This window comes from Aythya fuligula, chromosome 24, assembly GCF_009819795.1.
Source record: "Aythya fuligula isolate bAytFul2 chromosome 24, bAytFul2.pri, whole genome shotgun sequence".
Classification (NCBI taxonomy): Eukaryota; Metazoa; Chordata; class Aves; order Anseriformes; family Anatidae; genus Aythya; species Aythya fuligula.
In genome coordinates, this window is record NC_045582.1 from 2,715,305 (window position 1) to 2,740,324 (window position 25,020).

General features: G+C 54.8%; 1 protein-coding gene across 1 annotated transcript in view; it reads right to left on the reverse strand.

Moving 5' to 3' along the window:
• ZNF385C (zinc finger protein 385C) overlaps positions 1-25,020 on the reverse strand; it is a 73,704-nt gene that overhangs the window by 33,737 nt on the left and 14,947 nt on the right. The window contains 1 exon segment of the mRNA XM_032202530.1: positions 13,541-13,780. Coding sequence (XP_032058421.1) covers positions 13,541-13,780 — 240 coding nt within the window.

Genomic DNA, 25,020 nt, shown 5'->3' on the forward strand with positions numbered 1-25,020 from the left:
GCTCCGCTGCTCCGCGCCCCGCAGAGGTGCGAGCCGCTCTCCCACGCGTCCTGCCCAGCCTCAGCCTCTCCCAGCTGAGGTCCCGGCCCAGGGACGGGGATTAGCATGAAAATCGGGTGGGAGGGAGGTCGGAGGAACCTCGCTGCGGTGCCCCTCTCCCCGCTCCTCCTCCTCCTCCCCTTCCCTGGAGCAAAGCACAAGTGCTCTTTTCTTTTCCGAGGCTGGCGCAGAGTAAACTCCAGGGCTGCCAAAGCAAAGAAACTTGGAGCAGAGAGGAAGGAGCCGGCAACCGGCTTCAGCTGCACGCCCCCAGAATCTGCCCCCTCCAAGTGCTGAGGATTTCCCCCCCAATTAGGGAGGGTAATTTGGGGAAGGGGTCGGGATGCGGCTGTGCCAGATCTGCGCCGCTGGGCTGGGACCTGCTGGGGTTGACTGGGGAGGGGATTGATGGCTGCGGCAGCCCCTGGTTAGGGAGCTCCAGGGGATACCTCCCCAAAATCCCCCCCGCGAGGGGCAAGCGTGGATGGTGGGATGAGCAGAGCTCCCTAAACCCCAGGATCTCATTCTCTTGGGAAGCCAACCTCATCCTGCACGCATCCCCCACAGCAAGTCCTTGGCTGATTTCCACACAGTTTTGCCCCAAAGCAGCCCCAAGGGGGTTCAGGACTCGGGAAGGAGGTGCAAGGGCTCACCCCACACCCCCAGCTCGTTCCTTTTTCTATTAAAACCAAGACTCCCCCCCCAGTCCACCCACCCAGCTCCGCAGGATCCCCCCCTCCCCAGCACAGCATCCCTGGCGCGGTGCTTGGAGCTGCCCCTGGCCGCCAAACTCCTCATTAAACACAATTCCCCCTTAAAAGGGAAATTAAAACCAACTCCGCGTGGGTGTCAAGGCATCAGGGATGACGGGAAGGGACAGGCACCCGGGGGACGCCGGCTCTGGCTTTTGGGAGAGGGGCAGGGGCTTCCCCAGCCTCCTGTGCCGGGGGGTTCTGCGCGACCCCCCGAGATTTGCCGTCCTCCCCCTCGTTTGCATTGCAAAGCCAGGGGGGAACCGAGCATCCCCGGCATCTCCACGCTTTTTGCTGTTCAGGCTGAGCTCACAGCCTCCGTAGGAGAGTTTCACGACCTGATTGCACAGCGCCTTTTAAAGGGAGAACTGATTAGGAACCTGCTCGTGAAATGAGGTGAAAAAAAGAAAAAAAAGAAAAAAAAAAAAAAACAATCTCGTCAACCCCCGTGCAGGCTGGGGATGAAAGGAAGGGAAGAACAGGGAGGATTTAAATACTTTCCTCAAGCAGACAATTCAAAGGAGAGGGCAGAAGACTGTCTCTTTCAGGTACGAGCAGAAAGAGAACCAAGACAAACAGCAAACCACCAAAACCCGGAGGAGCTGCAGCCAGACTGGGCACTTTTGGGGTAGATTCGCACATTTTGGTGCCCCGTGGCAGCGTGCGGCCGTGCTGGGCACAGGGTATTGCTTTCAGGGTCGTTAGCAGTAAGTTTAGCCGGGCACTCGCTAATCTGGAATTGACAGCTGGGTCCGGCCCACCTGTTGCCAGCTCCCAGCAGGCTATTTAAACCTGATATTAATTTGCTTAATGTCAGCAGCAGTTTGGCGTTACCGCGAGCGAGCATTAAGCAGAGGGGAACGCGGAGGTGTAAAGACCGCGAGGACGGGGCTGACACTCAACGACCCCAGGCAAATTTGGGGCATCTCCCCCTGCTCCTGCAGGGCCCGGCTCCTCCAGCGTCAGGCATTTTGCCCAGTTTCACCAATAAATGATTTTCCTGCCCTGGCTGGCGCCGAGTCCATCCCAGCGAGGCTGGCATTGCCACAGCCAAGCAGGCGTGAAATGAAGGGGCGGGAGAGAGAGCGCAGCGTGGGACGGGTGCGGCGTTTTCTGGCCGGGCCTTTGTGGCCAGCTGGAGAAGATGCTAATTGCAGGTACTGATTACAGACCACCGCTATTAACGCCTCCTGCCCTCCCCTGCCCAGCTGCAGCTGATGGCTGGAATTCCCCCGCACCGCAGCCGCGGGTCCGGCCGGAGCATAGCTTGCTATATTTGCTCGTGGATGCTGCACGAGTCCTCCCACCAGGTCCCGGACCTGCTTCACCCAGTGCTAGCACCCAAAGGAGCAAAGCCTGGGGCCGCTTCTTCCCAAAACATCCTCTTTGGGACGGGGCTGCCCGAGGGCCTGGAACAACAGGCTCCGCAATGAGTGCAGGATGCTAAATAAAAAGTCAACGCCGTTGGGCATCAACGCGCCAGGTGCTGCGCGCACCCCCGCGGGTACCATTTTCTGACACAGGTTGTTAACGAAATTCAAGGCCCTAATGGCAGAGCATTAGGAGAAGGAAGCGGCGACAGAAGCAGATGTTTCTTTGCAAAGCCACGGGGGCTGCAGCAACCCTCTGCAGAGCTTCCAGGAACGGGGAGAGCCGAGGAGCTGGGGGGCAGAAGGGGGGGAAGCGAGGGGCTGCACGTCGCAGCCTGCCCCGGCACGGCCGCCACTCCCTCCCCAGCAGGGCTCATCCCAGGGGAGGCGAATCCCAAAGGAGGATCCCCAAACAACCCCCAGCAGCTCTGCAGTGCCTGGCTTGCTCCAGCAAGTCTGCTCAAGTTGCGCCCGAAGCCCAGGCGAGCAGCGACGCAGAGGGAGAAGGAGGGGGCTCAGGAAACAGAAAAAAAATAAATAATTAAAAAAAAAAGTGTAATTAAAGAGCTGCTCTTCCACTTCTCTCCTCCCAGCACCTCCACTGCAGCCACAGCCAGCACCACGCACACACCTGCACTCCTGCTGCTCACTACCACCAGTATGCATCCCACCCATTAACCAGTCTGGCCCAGTTTGGGCACAGGTGTCCCCATGTCACCGATTTCACTGGGCTCCTTGCGAGGATGGGCACCAAGAACCAGAAGGGAGAGATCGCTCTGAAACCTACTGAGGTCAGTGTTAAAATCCTCCCCAGCCAAGACACAGCCGGGATGGCCTCTCACCAATTTTTAGCCTCCAAAAGCAGCCTGGCAAATAGCGCCCGGATTTGGCAAAAAGCACGTAAATAAATGAGAAAGGAGAGAGAGGGATAAAAACCAGCAGGAAGCTTCCCCCCAGGACCGACGGGGCTTCCTTGAGCCTTTCTGGCTGGCTTTGTTCTCCGAGGATTTAGGGTATAATTTGGGGGTGAAAGACGCCAGATAGGATCAGGACTGATACACCTGGAGGAGGTGTATCGGTTTTCTTCCTGCTCTGAAATTTGAGCCCCGCCATAAGCAGAACGGCTCAGGCGTGGAACAAGCGCCTGGGGTTGATGCTGGCAAGGGCAGGAAGGCAGGCGCTGACCTTCCGTGCTCCTGGCCCCCCCGCTCGGGATTAAGATAACAGATTTTAAGGGCTGCCTTCCCCCTGGGGGGGTTCTCACACAAAGGGGATGGGGTTTGCTGCTGGCCAAAGGTGCATGGGTTTATTTATTTATTTTTGAAACCACTTCCCTTGATCCTTTAATGAACTCATTTCATTTTAATGAATTCTTCCTGGAGATTTCTGTGTTTACTTGGGTAAGAAGAGCAAGGTGGAGCAGGGAACCAAGCAATGCCATTCACGTGCAAGGAGAAGGCGAGGGGCAGCACAGGGCACCGGAGGCTTTACCACAATGCCAAAGTTTAACCCCAATTTTCCTTGTGGAGGCAAGGTCTGGTCTCATCATGTTATCTGGGCTCCCAACAAACACCTAGGCTTTTCTTTCCTCTTGCTTTAATCTCGCTGTTTCGGGAGCGGAGAACAATATTGCCCTTTCATTAATTCCAGCTCCTGGGAGAAATCTCAGTGATGGAAACACTCAATTAAGGGCCTTTTTTTGTAGCAGAGCAAGGCATTAAAGCATTGTTTGCCCTTCGTTTTAGCACTGATCCACCTCCAGAAAAAAAAAAAAAAAAGCAGCTTGAAGTTAAGCATTCTCAAAATTCTCATCCTGTAAGAGCCACGAGAGCTGCTGCCCAGGTGTCACCATGGGGAACAGTCACCACGGGAAGCAGAAGCAGCACGTCCCAGGTCTGGTGACATTAAATAGGGGCTCAGTCCATTGTCACCCTCACAGGGGACAGGGCTGGATGCCCGTACAGAGCCCCAGGGGACAAGCGATGACTTGAAAACAGGAGATGCCTTGCTCAGAGCTGCAGGATTTGGTCCCCATCACGATTAATCACCCCTTTCAAAGGGAGCTGCCTGATGACAAAGGCATCCAAAACAGGGCTGCAAATAGGTGGAGAAACGGATCACCTAAAGCCATTTAATTACTAGGAGAAGAGATGGAAATTGCACCTTTTGAGCATTTCAGAGACTGTGTCATATTTTCCCTTTGATTTAGGAGGGTGGGAGGGAGCCCCCAACCCCACTGCAGGATGACCACTGGGACGGCTCCTGCAGAGAGCCTGGGGTTGGGAACAGAGGAGAAAAACCTCAGAATTTCCACAGTCATGAGTGGTGTTAAACAAGCACATCCTCCCTAAAACCCCTTTTTCAGGTCTTCAACCACATCCCAGGACCTCAAGATGCTGCTCCTGGTGACACGGCAGCAATGAAGGAAACAGAACTATTCTTTGTAGGTTTCCTTCCAAGGAAAGTCTTCCTAATTGCAGGTGCAAACAGCCAGCCCAATTAGGCAGAAGTCTTGCTCTAACACTAATTGCATCCAAGGCACTGGGATGAGGTCAGTGCAAGGCTCATGGGGCATGCACCGTGCAGTTCTCGTGTGCTGATGCTCAGAGCTGAGCACAGTCAATCCAACAGCCATCCTAGCCATGCACGGGGACCACAATTATCACAGGGCCCGTCAGCTTTAATTAAGACATCCTCGTGCTCCAAGCAACGGAGCTAACGGTGGTCACCATCACCACTGCACCGATCAGCAGTGATCAAGTTGAGAACAGCTCCAAAACGATTGATCCTTAACCACTGACCATAAACCTTAAGGAAGGCGCTCTAAAATGATCAATCCTTAGCAAAATTTGGAGCATCCTCTGAGCAACCCCAGACTGCAGCACCAGTGCCCGACCTTGCAGCCCGTGCCAGCCGAAATGCAGTGACTGGGGCCAGGTCCCCACCGCGAGGACACAGAAGCCCCTCGGGGGCTCGGCTGTCACGATTTCTTCACCAGAATCTGTTTTTTTTTTTCCCTGCATAAACACGCTGTGATACAGCCTGTTAGAGGAAGGAGAGATCACCCTGGGAAAGATGACATCCAGCGTGACGAGGGGAGATCATCTCTTCATAGAAAATTTTATATTGCTTACGACTTACTGTCTGGGAACATAAAACAGTTTAACCAGCCAGCCCTAAATCACCCTGACAGCTTTACACTACCCACAAATCTCCGCTCGCACTGATCCAGCTCCATCCTACCTATCTCCCCCTTCCCTATTTTTAGGTTTTATTATTATTATTTTTGATGTGTGCTTTCTCCACTCTTTTCTCCTGGAGCCTGACACGCGTGTGCACACACATTGAGACGGGGCAGAGAGAAGCTCCGGATGGGAAGTGCCAAGCTCCCAGCTCTGTTCCCTGGGACCCCAGACAAGGCACCCCCGGGACTGCATCACCCCCCTGCTACTGCCCTTTGGGACTTGCACATCCCTCAGGACCCTCATGCTGGCTGCAACATGCTCGTGCTTTGCTGTGCAGTTACCATTTTCCCCACTTAAAATAAATCCCTGGCTTCCCTCTCCCAAATCTGCTGAGCTGATGCTGCACGGGGAGCTGAAGTGCTCCGTGACTGCCTGCTCCCCACTGCTCTTAATCCACTTCTAATTAAGACCACGCGTGACACATCCCTGAGAGCTAAGTGGCCATAAATTGCCATTGTCGCAATTCAATAGCGAACCAAAAGGAAGAAAATTACAGCAAAATCCAAGATTAAGAACAACCGGCTCGCAAAATAGAGAGCTTAAAAATAATGCGAGGCAATTTCCTCCTGACTTTTTGGGAAAAAAAAAAATCACCAGTGGCATCCTCTATACCCAGCCCTGCTAAACCTCCTCTGCCGGCTCATCCCACTGGAGCCCCGTGGGGACAGGAGTGCTGCTGCCTCCCTCAGCATCCCAAAGACCCCGCTGTGCCCCCCGGTCACAAACCCACGCTGCACAGGAGGCTGCCAGCCCTCCCACACTGACCCAGCAGCCCCCAGCAAGGAGAGCTCGCCTAAATATTTACGTCAGGTAGGAATTCGGGCTGTGAGTCATGGAGAATGCATCTTAATGTAATCCTCGAGCCTTTATCTTAGTTTATCATCTTCGGGGTTGCGACTCATCCCCAAGTCACACACGCATCCAGCCGCTTTGGTCTCTTTTTAAGGCAAAAGCCTCCCTCGGGGGCAGCTGGAGCAGCTGCCCCAGCCCTCCTCGTGCCCCCGCTGCTGGGGGGTCTCCAACCTCCTCCCCGCTCCCGAGCACCACGCGACAGCCCGCTCGCGGCTGCGCTTGCATAAGCAGAGCCTGGTAGCTTTCTCTGCATCTTTTTTTTTTTTTTTTTTTTGGCCGAGAGTTTAAATTTTAAGAAGCTTTTTCTTTAGAAAAATAAATAAACGTGTCATTTGGGAAAAAAATAAATCCGTGCAGCCTCTGATCGGAAACGAGCGTGCAGAGCGAGGGGCATGCCCCAGTGTGGCGAGTGCTGCGGCTAGAAAATCCTTCCAGCAGAAGTTAACAGCTAATCAATTCATTTTGTATTTGAAGTTCGACTCAATAAAACCAGGGATTAATTAGGAGGCAGTTATTAATCCCCAATAAGCTGAATGGCAGGGCTTTTCAGAGCAGGGGAGAGCTAATGGGGTATTTTCCAAGGATTTAAGGGTACGGTTTTCCCTAGATAGCCAGCACGAGGCTAGCCACGCTAAAAGGAGGGCTTGGAGTTGTAGGGCCTCCTGCTGCAGCCCTGTTCCACCTTTCCTAGAGCAGACATCCTCAGAGCACTTATAGGACATCATTTGCTCCCTACCCCAATACAACGGGGGCTGCCCCTGCATGAAATGGCTTTTTCTGATAACGAGACCATGGAACGGGACAGAGCTCATTCTCCAAGCTCTGGCAGCACCTCTGTGCCCTCACCAGCTCCTTGCGCAGCCCTGGACCCAAGCAGGGTTTGGTGTCACCAAGAATCCCAAGGAACAGCCCCAGCAGGAGGGCAGAAATTGGAAAGCAAGTAGACAAAAGGAAAACGCACAACTACAATACCTCGCATCTTCAAGTGACCTTTGATCCCAGCAAGCATCTCCAAGATGCAAAAAGAGCATGAGATTTTCCCCTCCCAGAGATCCCAGGTTATTCCAATCTGATCTGAAAAGCTATTTTTAGTCATCTTTGCACGCAGCTGAAGGGAGCAGCCGAGGCCAGCTGAGCAGGGCTCCGTATGTTTGCCCTTCACTGAATTTACAGAAGCTTAAAACATGAACCCTGCTACTGTTTTGCCACGAAACCATTGATCGGGCACGCCGGCAGACATAGCAGCTGTCAGAGCTGAATATTAAAGACCCTTTAAGGCACAGGGTGGGCACCCAGGGCTGCTGCTGCGATGTTTGGGTGATGCTGATGCCCCGTGTGAATCCACGCTCAGCTCCCAGCACCTTCTGGGGACAGGGAACGGGTCCCGCTTCCCATGGGCACATTGCAAGTGTTTCCAGGAGTGAATACGGCTGTTAACATGGCTAACAGGGGTTGTTATGTAGGGAGAAGGAAGGAGAAGCCTGATTAAAGCCTGGGTTTGGAGGACAGGAGCACTGAAAGCAGCCTCCAGCCACGCTGCTGCGAGCAGAGCCCGCCTTGGGTGCCACCCGGCACCACCACCAAAAATCCTCCAAGGCACCCAGAGGAAAAAAAAAGTTTGGAAGGAGATTAAATAAATATCAATACAAAGAGGCTTGGGGGTAAAAGCAGGAGAGCCCTCCCACCACCAGCACTGCAGAGGTGGTGCAGCGAGCCCGAGCTGGAGGAGGAACACCAACGGGGAGCGCTCGCCTTTCCCCGCCGCTCCCGACTGTTCCTTTCGCCCTGCTATCTGTAGCTAATCCCGTCAGCTGACGTTATAATCACAGGCCCACTCGGCCGTGCCAGGCGAGCGAGCGTGTCTCAGGGGCCAGCTGTACCCTTTGTTTTCCCTGCCAAATTTCTCCGAAAAGTCCCCAAAGCGGGGAAGCAGCAAAACGACCGCAGGAATTCAGTAGAAAGACAGAGAGGCTGCTTGTACCCTCTGCAGCATCGCTGGTGCAGCTGCCAACCACGGGTGGATTCTCCCAGCAAAAATGAAAACAACCTGGCCAGGGAAGCTGGGTACCTCCCCACAAAACCTGTCCCCTGATGCTGCCCTCGTTGCACGATGTCCTTGCACGTGGTGCTGCCGGGGAACAGAGCAACGGTGCAGGCAGGGAGGTAAAAACTTCTTGCTGCCATCAGTCCTTATCCCTTTATACCCAAACCCATCTCCAAAGGGTTCCTGAGGAATGCCATGCCCTTGCCCACACGGGTACATCGCTTTGGGAGCTGGATCTTCATCCCACTTCACCCGGCACCACCAGCATCGTGCCCAAGGTCTGGTCAGCTCATCTTATAGCTCTTAAAAACACACTCCGAGCAGCAAATGAAGCAAAGCTTCAAGGCTTCGTTCCCAATTAGGCTCTAATCCCGCACGTTTGTGCATTGTTTAAATCAATACGTTAAATCGTATTGCAGGCAAAGCAGCACAGAGTCGCCCCATTTAATAAAGGCAATTAAGGGATTCGATGCATAACAAAATAAAAAAAGGCACGCTAGGTTGGCACCCATTTTCTTGGTAATTAACAGCTGAAGAGATCCGATAGCAGGGAGAAGGCGGGGAGGAAATGCTCCCTGCAGCTGACCTTTGGAGATTTTGGGTGCCAGAGCAGGATGGCAGCAACAGCAGCCTGCCTGCTCAAGGTCAGACCCCCGAGCTCCCCCCTCGTGCTGCTTGCCATGCCAGGGGACTGCTTCTCCAGATGGAGTTCGGGATGGTTTTCAGGGCTCGTCTACCGACAGGATTATCCCAGTAGTGCAAAAAAAGCAGGGCTATAAACACGTCCTATTCATTCAGTGCAAAAGCTGCGGGGACCCTTCATTTGCTGGCACAGCCCAGCTTGCTTCACACCAGCAAAAACTTAAGTGACAGGCAGCCACGCCACCCTTCGCTCAAAGGCACAGCACCCCCTTGACCCTGTTTGTTTTTTTTTTTTTTTCTTTTTTTTTTTTTCCTGCAGTGTGACGTTGTGCCAGAATGGCTCTGGGCTGGATAAACCAGCCCTCGTGCACCATGACCTGCAGCCCTGGGTCTCCACGGAGCCTTTTGCAGGACCGGGCTTCTCGCCAGCACACAGAACCTGCCTGCACCTTCCAAAATCCATGGATTCACCTAGCACCACATCATGCAACGCTGAATCTGCCCCCCCAAGATGACCCTGACCCCTCCACAGGCTCCATGTCCCCCCCCTCATCCCGACAGCCTTCCCCTCTGCTGCAGAGCCAGGGCGATGCTGCAGCTGTCACAGCGATTTCCCTGCGCATCTCCAAGCTCCCTGCTCTGCAAACGCGCACGGACAGACGTGGCAGCAGCTAATTGGGGAAACCTGAATCCTTTTGCTTCGTAAGGAAGTTCTCTCAGTGCTGCGCTGCTGAAGCTGGGGGAAAAAGGCACCCAAGGGAGCTCCAAAGCAAGCTCCAGGTGGGGAAGGCACCGGGCAGCCCCCGCTTTGGGTACATGGGAAGAGCTCGTGGCATGGATTGGCACCAGGGCACAGCCTGCTCCCAGTGTTTTGGCCTAACCCTGCCCACCCAGCCTCGGTGCTGAGCTCGGGAGAGCAGCCCAGCACTGCCACAAAGACACATCAGAAGCTGGTTGCAGCCATTTGGGTGGAAAAAAGCACGTTTTGCTTACACGACACCCAGACCGATGAGCTCTGGCTCCCATTTGGGGGAGCACAGGAACAGCATGAGCAAACCAAGCTAACTTGGACACCCTCGAAAATCCCAGGCAGTAATTAAATCACTCTTGACCCAGTTGGATTTGAACTGGCATCTGCAACATGAAAACACCCTTCATCTGTGGGCACCCAGTATCTAATTGCTGCCTGCGCAGCCATTCAACACAAGACAACAGAACACGATTTGCTTTGCAAGAAAATGCCTAATGAACAATAATTTGTTTTTAAGCTGGGGGTCTTCCTAGCATAGAGCTAATAAATTGTAATGATACTGATTATTGCATCTGTTTGCCAGCTAAGCTCCTCCCCAGCTCTGCTCCCTGAGCTGCGAGCGATTACAGCCTTTGCAGAAATCACTGATCACAGAAGCCGGAGGGGGAGCGGGGAAGATCTCAGTGTCTGTGAGAGCTGCCTTTGATGTAGCTGTAGATGTCAGTGCGAGACGGAGATTCCAGCTCAGAGGAATATTCTGCCTTTGTCTAACTCAATTATATCATTTAATCCAAAGCCTTTAACGACCACCCCCTTCTCCTCCCGGTGCTGCTCCGGCTCTGACACCGGCAGCTTGCCCTCTCCCCGGGCAGCAGCTCAGTGCCAGGACAGGGCAACGTCTGCTGGCACCCAGAGGTGCTGCTGGAGGGCTCCAAGGAGGGCGATGGACCTCGGTAGGACCCCCCCCCAACACAGGGGTTAACCCAAGAAAACCCCCAGCTGCAAACATACTCAGAGCCCTTGATACAGCCTGGTGAAGTGTATGTGTGGGGGGGGTTTCCAGCACTGGTCCTCACTGGTGCAAGGCAGAAAAAGAGCTGGATTTTGGGGATGGGTCCCTTTCCCAGTGGGGATGACATGGAGCAGGGTGGCACCAAGCACCCACGGTGCTGGTGAGTGACAGAGGGGACTCAGGCATCGCATCAGCCGGGTCCCAGCCCCAATTTGTCATTCGCAGCCACGTGCCCTCGTGGGCTCACGCTTCAGGAGGCTGGGAAAGGTTGCCGGTGACAGAGCTGGAAGTGACATTTTGAAACAACAGCGCGGGGGAGAAGGTCAGCTCCGGATGAGCAGGCTGCTCCGTGGCAAAGCCCGGTGGGGACAGGGCGGCGTGAGGAGCAGATGCTGTCTGCACCTCCCTGCACGAGCAAAAAGCAGACTTCTCGAACGCCAAAGGGAAGCGCACGCGAGGCTGACAGCACAGCAAAGCCCCAGAGGGCTGCGACTGCTGCCGGAGCCAAGGCCAAGGCCATGCAGGAGGTCAGGGAGGATGCAGACCCACAAAGAGCACACGCCGAGATTCTTTGGCTCGGTGGGAACCGCATCAATGGGCAGCCACCCATCGAGGCCACAATCAGGTCCGGGGGGGAGAATCTGGAAGCTGCAGGCTGGAATTTATGAGCCTTGTTCCCATTAAAATAGCAGGCCATATTTCCATCTGTCAGTGAACCATGATAAACAGAGCAGCTCCTTTGCATATCCCGGGCCTTGCTCAAACAAAACTACCACTGGGGAGAGCAGGGCTTGGCATACAGATGACAGCTGCCACGCTAGGAATTTATGGCTCTGGCCTGCGTGGTCTTTAGCAAGAGCAGGAGCAAGTATTTCCACGGGCTGTTCCCTTGGGGTCTGCCAAGAACAGAGCCCCCCCCCACAGCCGGGACCCCTCACACCTCCCATGGTTTTCTGGGGCCGAGCATCCTCCTTGCCCCAGCCGCCAGCAACAGCTTTTACCCTGAAACCTGCTGTCTGCAGGTTTGTTTGCAAAAGCATTGCATGTTTATTTGCCAACACCTTGAGTGTTATTAAACAACCGCTTCCTGGCAGGAAAATAGGGCTGGACTCTCAAGTGCTTACTGCTCTTCGGAGCAGCAGCTCCTTGAGGGATATTGAGGGATGACCCCACACGAGCAGCAGAACCACAGCAGAAGCGCAGGGCGCAAGGTTCAGCCACGGGACACGATTTTACAGGAGCCCTTTCCCCATTCTCTCAACCTCCTGCTGCACTCGCACACCCTCACTCCATGTAAAGGCACCAATTAGCTTCTGAAGAGACCCCAGCTCATTAATCCAACCTGTAATTAGTGTGTAAGGAAAGGAAGACAGTCACCTGAGTGGGCTGTGCCACCTGCCCCCAAATGGTGATGGGGGCCCCGGGATGCACGAGCCCTGCCTCAGGCTCTTGGCACCGCTGGACCAGCCCCAGCTTTGTCTGGCCTCAAGGACAACTTCCTCTGGCTTAATACATGCAACACCCCTCAGATTCCATCAATCCTTACTGCAGGGTGATATTTATTGGCACGTTTTGCTGCTTTTATGCAGGGGAAAAAAACCTGCAACAATCAGCTGTAGCGAGACCAGGTCAGGTAAACGCCAACAGATGGCACAGAGGGCGAACGAGCCCTCATCCTTGCACGAGCTCCTATCCTGCACTCGAGATGTTGTGAGCCCGGCGGCACAGCACCTGCCCATGTCCCTGTGCCACAACCATGCAGCCCCTCGGCTGCCCCAGCAGTGTCACCAGTCCCTTTTTGTGCATCCCTTTTTTACCCCAGGGAAATAAATTCAAACAGCTTTAAGAAAATGTCCATCACCGAAGTTTTTGGGAAAAAAAGCAGGCAGGAAAACAGAGGCTTAGCTAGTTGGGTTCAGTGTGATGGGGATCATTTTATTTTTCTTTAAGAGAAGGTTTGTCCAGCCACCAGAAGAGATGCTCCTTCCCCGGGGTGACAGCTCATAACATGCAGCTCTGCACCTCAAAGTTGCCAACACTGATTGGTGCTGAGCCTGTCCGCAGGGAAGGTGTTGGACTTGGACTCCACTCCTGCAAGCCATTAGTTTATAATATCTAAGTGACAAACGGGAGCTCCACCACCCAAAGAGAAAAACTGGGGGGGACTCGTGCCAGTGAGCTCCCCTGTGCACACACGGGAGCCATCCCCACACAGCCTTACCTGGGGCTGCACCAGCGATCCCCCACCCCAAACCAGAACAGAACCATTTGCTGTGGACATCAGAGCTGTTGAGAAATCCACTCTTAACCCTCAGCACCAAAATCTAAGCAGCTTTTTGAGCGAATGGCAGCCAAACCTGGCACAGTTACAGGAGAAGTGCACAGCAGGGGGCTGCAGGAACAAGGTGGCACCTTGAAGCCAGGTGCCCCAAAGGTGCCCATCACGTCACCAACCCACTGGGGAGCCATCAGGAATCCAGAAGGCACCAACCACTCCAGCCTCACACACAAAATTCATCCTAGAAAACCCAAGAAGATGCTCCTGATGACACAGGGCACCAGCAAGCAGCACATGGACAGGACCCACGCCTATCTGTCCATCCAGCAATGCCAATGTGGGTTCTCAGACCCAAATGCCACAAAACCACTTGGTGACAGCAGAGCCAGGAAGCCCCCGGAGCTCAGGGACACCAGCAAGTGACAGTCAAAGGCCACAGCACCACATTCCCAAACATCCCACGGGAACATCCCACAGATCTGCCACTCCGAACCCATGGGAGCAGCTGTCCCAAAGCAAGGGCAGCCTTCGGGCAACGCCGATCCAAACTCCTACCTTGGGCCGCCGGCATCTTCCCCTTGTTGAGCTGCTTGAGGCGCTTCTGGTGGGACTTGCCGTTGTAGTGGATCTGCGCCTGCGCAGCCGAGTTGAGCTGGATGTTGCAGACCTCGCAGAGCGTGAAGGACTGCTGCTTCTTCTCCCGCTTCAGGCGCTGCTCGGGCTGGCCGCTGGCCGGCTCCACCAGCCGCAAACCGTTCTCAGGGCTGTGGGATGGGCTCAGGGGTCGCTTCATGCCTGCGGGGGGAAGGACAGAGCTGCCGTCAGGACAGACGGACCACAAGAGGGGCCAGGTGAGGTGGGGAAACCCAGTGCAGGTCCCACTCCTGCGTGGTGCACAGGCTGCCCAGATCCTGAGCTGGAAGAAGTGTTTGCATCTCTATAAAGAATTGCGTTGGGCAAGATGACAAGGAGCAGCATTCCTAGGAGGAACGTGTTGGGGCAGGGACTTCTCCTGAATTTCTAGCACCAGCAGAAGCTCCTCATGCCAGCTAAGACCTTTCTTGTTCGCTCCCAAACAGCGCTGTAGTTTATCCTTAGGCAGAGCTGGGATGAAACCAACCCAACACAGGCAAGAAATCCAGCTGGAGGGAGCCGTGCACTGGTGTCCCACAGCCCATCTCAGCCACAGGCACCGTCCCCTCAAGCATTTTCTCACCCACATGAAGCAGGTGCCTGTCCCCGGCACATGGGATGGATTAGCATCAGCAGCTCAAGCCCCAGCTGCACGCAGGGACGGCGCAGGGAAGAGCTACCCACGGCCCCAGGGGTCAGCTGGGGACAGTCCCCACGGCCCCCTGTTGCTCCAGGGGAGTGACCCTGGAGCAGGAACCACTGGGACACCCAGCACGGAGCCTGGAGGAGGCGCGAAGGTCACCCGAGCCCTGCGATCCTGTTACCGCCTGGGAGCGGGCAGCTGCCCCTTACAAGCACAGGCGGGCACGCTGCGCCAGCACCGAGCCACCCCGGGGGGCCACAAGCAGGGACAGGGGTGCTCAGGGTCCATGAGACAGACCCCAAGGTCTCATCGTGCAGCAACGTGCCTGGCACCCATGGGAAGCAGCCAGCAGGTGACCTGTGCACCCCTCGGGGATTAGAGGTGAGGAGCAGAGGCTTCGGTCCACGCGATGGGCAGCCTGAAATGCTGCTGCCACCACCATGGCTTGGTGTGGCACCAGCCTGGAAAGCTTCCTCCCAGTGGCTTAAAGCTTCCTAAATTTTGCTTTTTCTTCTCCAAGGGGTCCCACTGGGATTTCAGCGCTCCAAGGAGCATCCCTGCCTCAGTACCAAGCAGCTCCTTGGAGCTCAGCAGAGAGCCCAGGTGGCCCTGAAGTCCCCTCTCATGCAGAGCACGCAATTTTGGCACAGCCACATGGCACAGCCACCCAGCCGTGGAGGAAAGCGAGTGCACCAAGCAGATTTCTCTGCATTAAGACCAGACAAGAGCAATTCAAGCAACCAAACCCCGACGCTGGGTGAAAAGCCCCCGGGGTGCAGACCCGGAGCTGAGCCGGGCGGTCCGGGCAATGCAGCTCCTGCCAGCAGCCCCACGATGGCGCAGCCGCTCTGCCTTTTTTTCACCTCTGATGTGGTCAAAAATGATATAAAAACGAGCGAAGGGAGAGAGGCAGCACGCGGAGGGGCTGGGAGCTGCCGTGATGGGAGGAGAGCAGCTCACCATGCCTCCCATCGATGTGTGGCTGCGCCCCCCATCCTGCCACCCATCTTTTACGTGCACAGCCTGGAACTGAGCCCCAAACCCCACAGCCCTGCTGCAGGAGCTCAGGTCACCTCGGGTGAGCTTCTCGGACACAGGTTTGGGTGCAAAGCTGGACCAGGACCCTGGCAGCGTGCTCCAGCTCTGCTCAGGGCAGCAGCACAGACCAGCCACCACCCAAAGTCCTGATCCACCTAAATTACACCACGATTGGCCAAAAACGTCACAAATAATTCCTTAAACTCCTGCTTCACCAGCTAAAAATATGCTAGAGCAGAGCGTAAAAGGAGCTTTACATTGAAAGCAAGTAAATCAAGCTCTTGGCAGAAGAATCTGGGTGCCTGAGGTCCCTGTGCAGCTGCCTGGGACCTGTGAACTCTGGATTTTCTCCCAAGCCCTTGGGATTTTTCCTGAAGGTCCAACGTCACCTTGCAATGAAAAGGAAAGAAAATATACACCCCCTGCTTTTGAGATGACTGGAAAAAAAAAACAAAAAAAAAAAAAAAAAAAAAAACACACATGGTCCAGCCCTGAAAGGCTCAAGAAGACAGGAATAATATTAAAAAAAAACTAATGTGTACTAAAAAAAAAAAACACTTGCTTTTAAATGAAGCCTCCAGGACTCAGGGCCAAGCTGAGTCTCCTTGGAGCAGAGCTGCCCCATCCAACCAAACCACCTCATTTATGGATGCTCCCCAAAACCCACAGCCGTCAATAGCACCTGGAGGGGCAGAGAACCCCATGGGGACCCTGGGGATGGCCCTGACCAGAGAACTCCAGCAGCAGAGCAGCCCTAGAGCAGGTCTGGGAGATGATCAGCACCAGGAACGTGAAACAGGGCCTTGGGGACGCAGCGGGACACTCGGGGGCAGGGGCAGGTCCTCGGGTGCTCTTGGCGCGTTGCCCTCCCTGGGTATTTATAATGCAATCACACCCAGGGATTCACAGCTAAAATTGGAATGTTATACGGACAAAGTATCCCCCAAATACCCCCCGTCTTATAAAAAGGAGCTGCTGCTGCTCTGATTAGGCCGAGGCTCCCCGGGCCGGCTCCCGTTGCAGTATTTAAAAGCCCTGCCCTAATCGCCTGCGCGCCCATCTCATTCACTTAATTTCTCCTGGGCCTTCGGGGCCTCTTCTGCTTCTCAGGTGTCAGGACCTGAAATTTGGCAGCTGGGGGCTTGCCAGCCCCATGTGCGTGCAGGGGAACCAGTCCCTGTGACTGACAGCTCCTTTGGAGAGGATTTCTCCTTGTCAGCACAGCGCCGCGGGTGCTCTGGAGGCACCCAGCACCCCCCTGCAGAGCCCTACCATGGGGCTGGGGTGCTGATAACCCCCCCACAGCCACCCCAACCCTCATGGTGCCTCCATCCTGCCTGGGTTTTTGTTCCCATGGTGGCCCCGCATGAGAAGGGGTCGCTTTCATAGGAAGGAAACTGAGGCACGGTGACGATTGAGCCACCATGCCTCAGTTTCCCTCCTATGAAAGCGACCCCAGAGGGGCTCTGAGCCAAACCCAGGGTCCCCACACCCCAAATCCACCACCCCAACCCTACAGGGCTGCTGGGACAGCACTTCCAGCCTCTCCCTGGAGGACCACAGGTGGCCTCATCTTTCCTGGGGGGGCCTCCTGATGGAGGCAGGGCTCCCCAGGGACCAAGCTGCCACTCGCCCACCTCTGCCCTGCTTTAAACTGCCCGCAGGGAGCAGAATGATCCCATGGCCACCAGCATCACCTCTGGAGGCCGGGATGCTTCCTCCTGCCTGCATTTTACTGCCCTGTGCTCGGAGCCTCCACTCAGGGAGAGGGGCTCCTGACGGGTGCAAAACGCTCCCTGACAGATGTCCAAATCTCCCTGAAATCAAAGAAGGTCAGAGCGGCTTGGGTGTCACCGCAGCAGCGGGTGCTGCCTCAAAAGGCTTCTCCTCCCCTCCGTGGGACGTTTCCAGGCTGATTCTGCACTCCTGGGGGTCACGGCGAGCCCCCAGCCCCACCAAACCCTCATTCCTCCAAACCCTGAGCATCCCACGCACACCCAGCCACCATCTGAGCTTGCAGCTCCCCATTCTCCCAGCTCTGTGAAGTTCCCCCACCCAAATAAAAAAATATATATTTTTTTAATTTTATTATTGTTTGTGATGCAAAAAAATATATTGATTCGGGGACAACAGCCCCCTCACCTCCCGTGAGTCACAGCGATCCCACCTCGTCCCTCCAGCCCCAGCAGAAAACTCCTCACAGCCGTTTTTTTTTATCTTAAGGTCAGTTTTATGCTCCTGTATCATAGTCCATAACCCCAGGTCTCTTCCTCTTTTTTAATAACACCATAAACACAGGCTGCAGAAGGCTGTAAAGCGGTGACAAACGTTGGGTAGGATTTAAAATCCATGCACTAAATGCCCAAAATAAGTGCTGTTTTATGGGCAGCTCAGGACTCGCCTCCCTTCCGAAGGGCATCACTGCAGGTGGAAGGGAAGTGACAGAGCAAAGCTGTGCCATGCAATTCCACACACCCCAGACATTTTTCGGCTGCTGACCACCCAGTTCAGCCCCACACAGCTCATGGTACCACCAGCAATGATTTCAGTACCCAAAAGCGAGCCCAGAATTGTTTGCATCGGGGCAGGGCGCAGCTGGTGCTGCTCCAGGGACACTGCATCCCTGGCACCAGTTACACTGATGCCACAACCCAAATTCATTTCAGCCCCTTGGGGACCCACAGCTGAACACCTCGGGGCTGGCTTTGCCCTGTCCTTAGGATGCTCACGTTACCCAGCTACCAAGGAGCAGAAGGTTTTTAAGCATCCCCAGGCTCACCTAGGGCTCTGAGCAGAAAACATCAATGAGTGCCCCCAGTGACTGGGGCAGCTTGGAGGGCTCACCTCTCCCTCACCCAGCAAAAATAACCCAGGGTTAAAGACGTGCAGGGCACTTCTCTCACCCCAATCTCAGCTCTGGGAATTCACCTACCACCAAGCCTAATTTACAAATCAGTTCCCAACACCTTGATCTTCCTGCACGTGACAGCCAGGGGTTAAATCACCCTGCTCCGTGACCCTGCTCCCAGCAAGCTGCCACCACACCTCAGAGCAAGCCAACCCCAGATGTAGCCAACCCCTGATGTACTGATTTGGGATTTAATGATGGGTGAAATGTATGGAAATGAACGGCTGGAGCAGGCAGCGTTACATCGCTCATCCTCTGCGCCCCGTTGTGCTGGCTGCTGCCATTGACTCCCCCAGGAAAATCTCCCATCCTTGCACCCTCAGCTGGGGGTTGCAACCTCTGTTGTCCCTCTTTGGGGGACACAGCCTGAGGACCTGCACAGCCAGTGCCAGGTTTTGAAACAGCCCCACGCTGGGACGTGCTCCCAAACAGGAACCAAACTCATCCAAAACCAGCAATTCCCACCCAAAATCTGTAAAGCAGGGTCCGTGCTAACACACGGCGGTTAAAGAGCAGCCCCCGTCCCCCAGCAGGCAGGAGCAGGGGAATCCAAGGCAGTGCCAGGAGGCACCCGCAGCGTGCTGACACATTTACGCACCCCCAGCCTGTGGGTGAGGAGCTGGAGCCCAGCTGCACCACCCACCCCTTGCGCTGGGGCCCCCTAAAACCTCCAAAATAGCTGGGTTTTAGCACACAGAACGGGCCTTGCACGCAGAAAAACAACTACATGGGTCGAGGTAAGGTACTGAATATTTAGGCCAGGCTGAAATACTGACAAGAGCAGGGATTCAACGGGCATTTGGCCCTTTGCCCCTGCTCTGATACTCTGAGTGGTCGAGGACAGGTCTCACCAAGCTGTCCCCAGCAGAAAGCACAGTCTGGGCAGAAATTTGTGTTAATGAAACCCAATCACCTGCCCAGGTTTATCCCCAGGGGTCCCATCCAGCACCCAAGCACCCCCCACCCTGGCAGGCAGCTCCGGGCTCCTTCCTGCACTTACCGCATCCCTAAACACAACCGACCCCACACACGGCCAGAACCTCAACCCCAGTGAAATGGCATCTGCCACGGATCTGGGGCACAGCTACATTGCTGCTCTCAATACCTGTCCCATCTAGCAGTGCCAAACCAGGGCAATTTCAACCTGAAGTTTGAGTGAATTTGCTAAGAGTAAGAAACTTTGAAAAAACAACACAGTAATCTTGTTTGAGCTCACGTGATTTCATAACATTGAATCTGCTTTCTTTATCTGTTCATGAGGGCATGGAATATTGAATAAAAGCAACAGAAATAGAACAATTAGCATGAAAGTCACCACCAGCAGCTGCCACAGAACCCAGCTAACCCGCCACCCCAAGCAACTGCCTTACTGCAATGGCCCTGCTCGTATTCGCCAAGAACTGCAGAATAGCCAGAAAAACACCCTAACCCCAGCAGGGCTGAAATCACTCCATCTCATTTCTGCTTTTCTACTTAAAATCATCCCTTACAGCTCGGAGCACGCCCCCATTAAAATAGGTTTGAGTGCATGAGATCTCCAGCAGTGGGATCAGGCTTGGAGCCCCGCTGTCTCCTGCAACCTCTCCGCTCCCGGTGCAGCTTTTGCCAGCAGCACCAAGGGACTCCCAGCTGCTCCTTCAAAGCCCAGGGCAAGGCAGCGATCCCTGCTGTCCTGCCCCAGTGGCACGAGCTCTTACCTGGACGAAGCTGGAGCTCGGCCGCCCGCAGTCCAGCCTCTGCCGTGTGCCTGGGCAGCGCAGCCGCCCCTACGCCGCCAGCAGAGCCTCCGACTCCTGGCTCAGGTTTCAAGGAGCACTTCGAGCGCGGTTCGATGGCCACTAAATCAGCCCTCATCAGCAGCCTCCGCACCAGGGCCCGGGTGAATATTGGGCGCTCGGTGCTTGCTTCTCAGCGAGTTTTTGCTGAAGCCCCGGGCGTCACGCGGGGGAGCCTCCTGCCAGTTGGCGCCTGCTGTGACTGTAGGAGTTACCTTGAGCCAAGAGCAGGGCGAGGGCACCTGACATCAGCTCTGCTCGTGAATGAGGAGATGGGGAAGCTTCCTCGAAGGTCAGACCTAGAAAATGCCCCGGGTGGCTTCAACAGAGAGCCTCCAGGCTTGGGAGGATGGATACGAGGGCAGCCAGCCCTAGGGACACGGAGCCCTGCCTGCTGGGAGGATGGAGATGTCCCAGCAGGGCTGCAGGGACAGCAGGAGATGCTCTGGTGTCCTGGGCTAAGATTGAGCAGCTGAGGGCAGACCACGGATTTCAGAGAGCCCTCTCCGTGCCCTCTTCATGCTCAGCATTTCATAACACCAGTAAAGCCAACCCCCCCCCCCCCCGCCCTCCCCACAGCCCCAGCATATGTTCTGCTAATGCTGGGGCGAGGCACGTTTTGGGATCAGCACATAAACCATCGCTCCTCAAAGCGAGGATTACTTTGAGCCCAGGGCTGGCTGCTGGCACAGGGAGTGGAGCAGGTGGGGGCTCCCCCACTGACCACCCTCACACTGCTGTCTGAGCCCCCCCTGGGGTACCCAGGCTGCCTCCCACCCCCAGACAGCCTCTGCCCCATTCCCACACTCTGAAGGGCAGCGGGACCTCCCACAGCACCACCAGCACGCAGAGGACAGCATGGTGCCCGTCCTCTCGTTTGCACATCAGCATCATTAACTCGGCGCGTTCCCTGAGTCAGCGCATCTCAAACGAGGACAGTCACAGCCCAAACCGAGGGGACACCGGGCAGGACACAGCACGGCTGGACTGCAGAAGCATCGCAGAAGCACCCACCAGACCCAGGAAACAAAGCACGAAGAATACATCTGATCTCCTACCCAAGGGTCCTGCAATCCTGAAGCTTTGTGCTCTGCATCTGCAGCAAGCTGGATAATCAGCATCACCAGGGACAAAAAGGGACGATCAGCGGGGTAACGAGGTACCAGATGCAGCAGCAGGAGGGCAGGGAAAGCACGAGTGGATGATTCTTTTTTAAAACAAATGACTTGCTCTCCATGTCCTGTGAGCACATGGCTCTTGTGAATGAGCACCTTGACTGGTTACGGGCAGGGGACCGCGGGGTTTGCCCATGCTTGCTGCAGATCACGGAGGTGACCCACCCCGTGCTTCCATCAGCAGAGAAAAAAACAGAAGCAAATGCACACTGAGAGCCTGACATTTTGCCCCCAGGGGTTTAGCTGTAACTGTTAGCACAGTGTAAGAGAGCAGCAGGAGAGGAAAGATTGTGGAGGGAGCGATTCATCATCCCGCCCGGCTGCTGCTCTCCTGGCCGAGGAATTCCTGGCACGGGACTTTCAAGATCACAAAATCCTTCAGGTTTCTTGTGACCGGCACAAAGATTGGGGTAGAGCCATGGGAACTGAGAGTCCTGCTCCCAGAGGGGCCCCCACACCAGCAAGGCCACGCACACTGCGGTGGTTTTGGCACCCCAATGCCACCAGGGACATCTACACCGTAAATCATTTTCATCCTGTTCCGTTCAAGTATGTGCTTAAATCTCAGGGGCTCGATGTGTGCATGAACCCTGCTGTGCTGGGGCTGCTGTCAAAGGTCCTTCTCCAGCCCTTGCTGCGCTTCCACCCAAAATTCCCAAGCCTTAATTTAGCAGACTGACTCAGCCCTCCCAGCAGGACACCAGGGGACGGAGCAGGATGGCCAGGCAGGACCCAAGGTCCTGGTCCCCCCAGGACAACCGTGGCCCCCCAGCACCTCACCCCTGCGGGATGCCAAAACACAACAAGGGCAAAAAGCCACCTGAGGACCCAGAGCAGCAGCTCTGGGGCTTGCAGCACCACGAAGGCAGCCGGCTGCGAGCAGGAGCAGCGCAGGGCATGGATAAGCTGTGTCACGCCAGGACAGGGCTAAAACACGTGGCTCAAGCAAGCTTTGGGGAGCAGGCAGCCGTGCCACCCCCTGCACACAGGCCAGCACACCATCAATCACCTCCTGCCAAAAGAGCGATGCCCCAGTCCGGGGGGCTGGTAGACGACGGCTCCGGCTGCTCCCCGCCGCCGCCGGGCTGTTTGCCTCTTAAAATAGAGCAGGGAGTGCAACCCGATGCAGCCGCGGCGCGAGTTTTGGCTGAGCCGCTCCTCGCTGTCTCTTCCTAGTCCCTACAATTTAAATTTCTTTTTTTTTATTTTTTTTTAATTATTATTTTTCCAAATCCCCCCTGAAATCAAACCCAGGCACCGCTTGTGCAATAGCAGCATCTCCTCCGGGCAAGGTGCCAGCGGGCACGCAGAGCCAGGAGCCACCAGGCAGCAAGGCGCACGGCACAGCTTTGGCCACGCTCAGTCCCAGGAGCCCCCCTGTGTGTCCCCCCCCTAAACCCTGCTCCAGGACTCGCCACCCAGCTCCTCCCTGACCCCCCAGAAGCTCATTATCTCAAAAGCCTTCAGATAAGGGCTATCCCGAGGGATGGGTCCGAGGCCGCGGCGCTGCCTTGTGCCCGCTCCCGCAGGGTCCAGGAGGACGCGACTTACCACATTTGAAGGACTCGGGACGAGATTATCACATTAAACTTTAAAAGTCTCTGCTCAGGAAGAGCAGCAGCTAATGCTGCTCACTCAGCGGAGCCGAACCCAGATTGTTACAGCTATTTTTTGTGCCGGAGCCACTTAAAGAAGCAAAGCAAAGCTCAGAGGCCTCGAATTACAGCAAGCAGTGACCCACAGGCTGAGCCCGTCCTGCCAGGCTCATGCCCCCTCTCGCCTGCACTTAGGCTGCAATGTTTTAGGGACAGAAATTGGCTTCTAGGCATGTTTGTGTATAACTGCTAACACGGGAGCTCTCCAATTTAAGTCTGAGCTCCCGCAGGCTCCTGTAACACAACCTGAATTAATTATTTCATAGTGCTAAGTAAGTGACATTTGAAATCCAGCCATTGCAGTGGTATCAAGTAAAGATATTTGCAAGGGGATCCGTTTAAATCCACGCAGTGTTTTGAGTCACCCCATCAAAGTAAGCCCAGTGCGTTATTAGACCAAAAGTCACCAAACACCCAACCTTCTGGGGGTGGCTCCAGGGCACCCGTGGGGTGCTCAGCCTCGTGGGGCACGCAGCAAATGAGCCCAGTGCTGCTGACCACAAGCCAGCTGTTAAAGCAATATTTATTCAGAAGTTAACAATAGCACAAGACTTTGCACTGCTTCTTCATTCTCCAAATCCTTCACGACCCTGGGTTGGGTAATTTTTAACCCCCAGGACAGGATTACACCACCAGAACCTCCCCACATCCCAGGTTTACACACACAAGAGCTTAAACTCAAGAAGGAGCAGCACCAAACACCACAACAGCCAAAGCAAAATCTCCCCAGAACTGACCCCCCAAAATAAAGGAGCACATCAGGACCTACCAGAGCTTCATGGCAGGGGGCAAAGCAGACCCTATCCAGGCTGTTAATCTAGGAGCAGAGCACCCAACTTGCAAACCCCAAGGCCTCCTCCCCTGCCCTTCTTATGGCCCTGGCCAACACAACCCAGCTGGGGCTGCTGTGGTTACAGCCCCAACCCCAACCCCTGCAGCCACTGATGAGGGAAGGAGAAATCACTGAGCACCTGCCCAAAATCCAAGCTTTTTTCAAACAACACTCTTGGGTATGTGCTAAAAGAGGTACCCCGGAGCTGCTGGGTTCTGGCCAATGCCCGATTTCCTTCCCCAAGTTCTTCTGTATCCTTCTGGGTAACTGCTAAAAATGAGGGTTTGTCACAACGTAAGGAAACTGCTCTCATTAACTTCCCTAAAAAAGTGCCTGGAAAGGTAAAGGCTGGGGTTTGCCATCCTGCAGCAGTCACAGAACAGAGTCCAGGCAGCAGGACCAGGCTTGATGGTGCCGAGCAGCAGTATAAAAACACGATTTTGGGGAAAATTTGCATACAAGCACGTGGTTCGGTCCCATCAGCTTCAGAGGGAACTAAACACTCCCCAAGTGCTTTCCTATTGCGACTGCTCTCCCGACCCTTGTGACAACTGCCTGCCAAAAACATGAACTTCTGGAGAGAAAGGGCAAGGTGAGAAAGCCCGATTTTGGTTAAAGCTAAGCCCGAAGGGCTGCCCCACTGCTCATTTTCCTTGGCACCATCTGGCCCAGATCTGCAGTGTCGGTGATGACTCTGAAGTTTCCAAAGCTCCCGACTGCCAGGAAAAACTTGAAAAAGCCTCTTTAGCTCTCTAGATGACAAATGAAAAGAACCCCAAATTTATTGGTTTTTGGTTTTTTTTGGTTGTTCTTTTTTTTTTTTTTAGAATTTCGAGTGGGAGGAAGGAAAATGGGACGACCCATGATTTTTTAATGCCTGCGGTTGGCAGTTCCATATTTAATGTGACAGCATCCCTTTAAGAAAAACATGTTCACACACAGGAAAGAAAATAAATTGGCAAAGCAATTTGCTTTCAAGCCCGCCTGACAATTCCCCGCACAACCACTTTCCTTCAGCCTCGGTCAAGCCGCAGCGGCCAGCGCTTCACGCTGGGCAGCGTATAATCTAAGGGTTTAAGGATGCTTCGCTGGTTGACAAGCCCATCTGCTAATCCTGGAAGCGGTAATTTATCCCAGAGACAGTACAAAGAGAGAGTGGAAGAAATAATTCATTGTGTGTGAGACGGAGAGGAGACGCCTTGTCATGTTCCCAGGCTGACAGCCCCCCAACACAAACAGGGATGCTCGTTACGGAGCCTGAACCCGGCCTGATCAAAAGGGTTTCTTCATTCGGGGTAGGAAGGGAAAAAAAAATTTAAAAGAGAGGAAGAAAGGCAAAGGAGAGCTAAATCAAAGTCTGTGCTTACTGTTTCTTA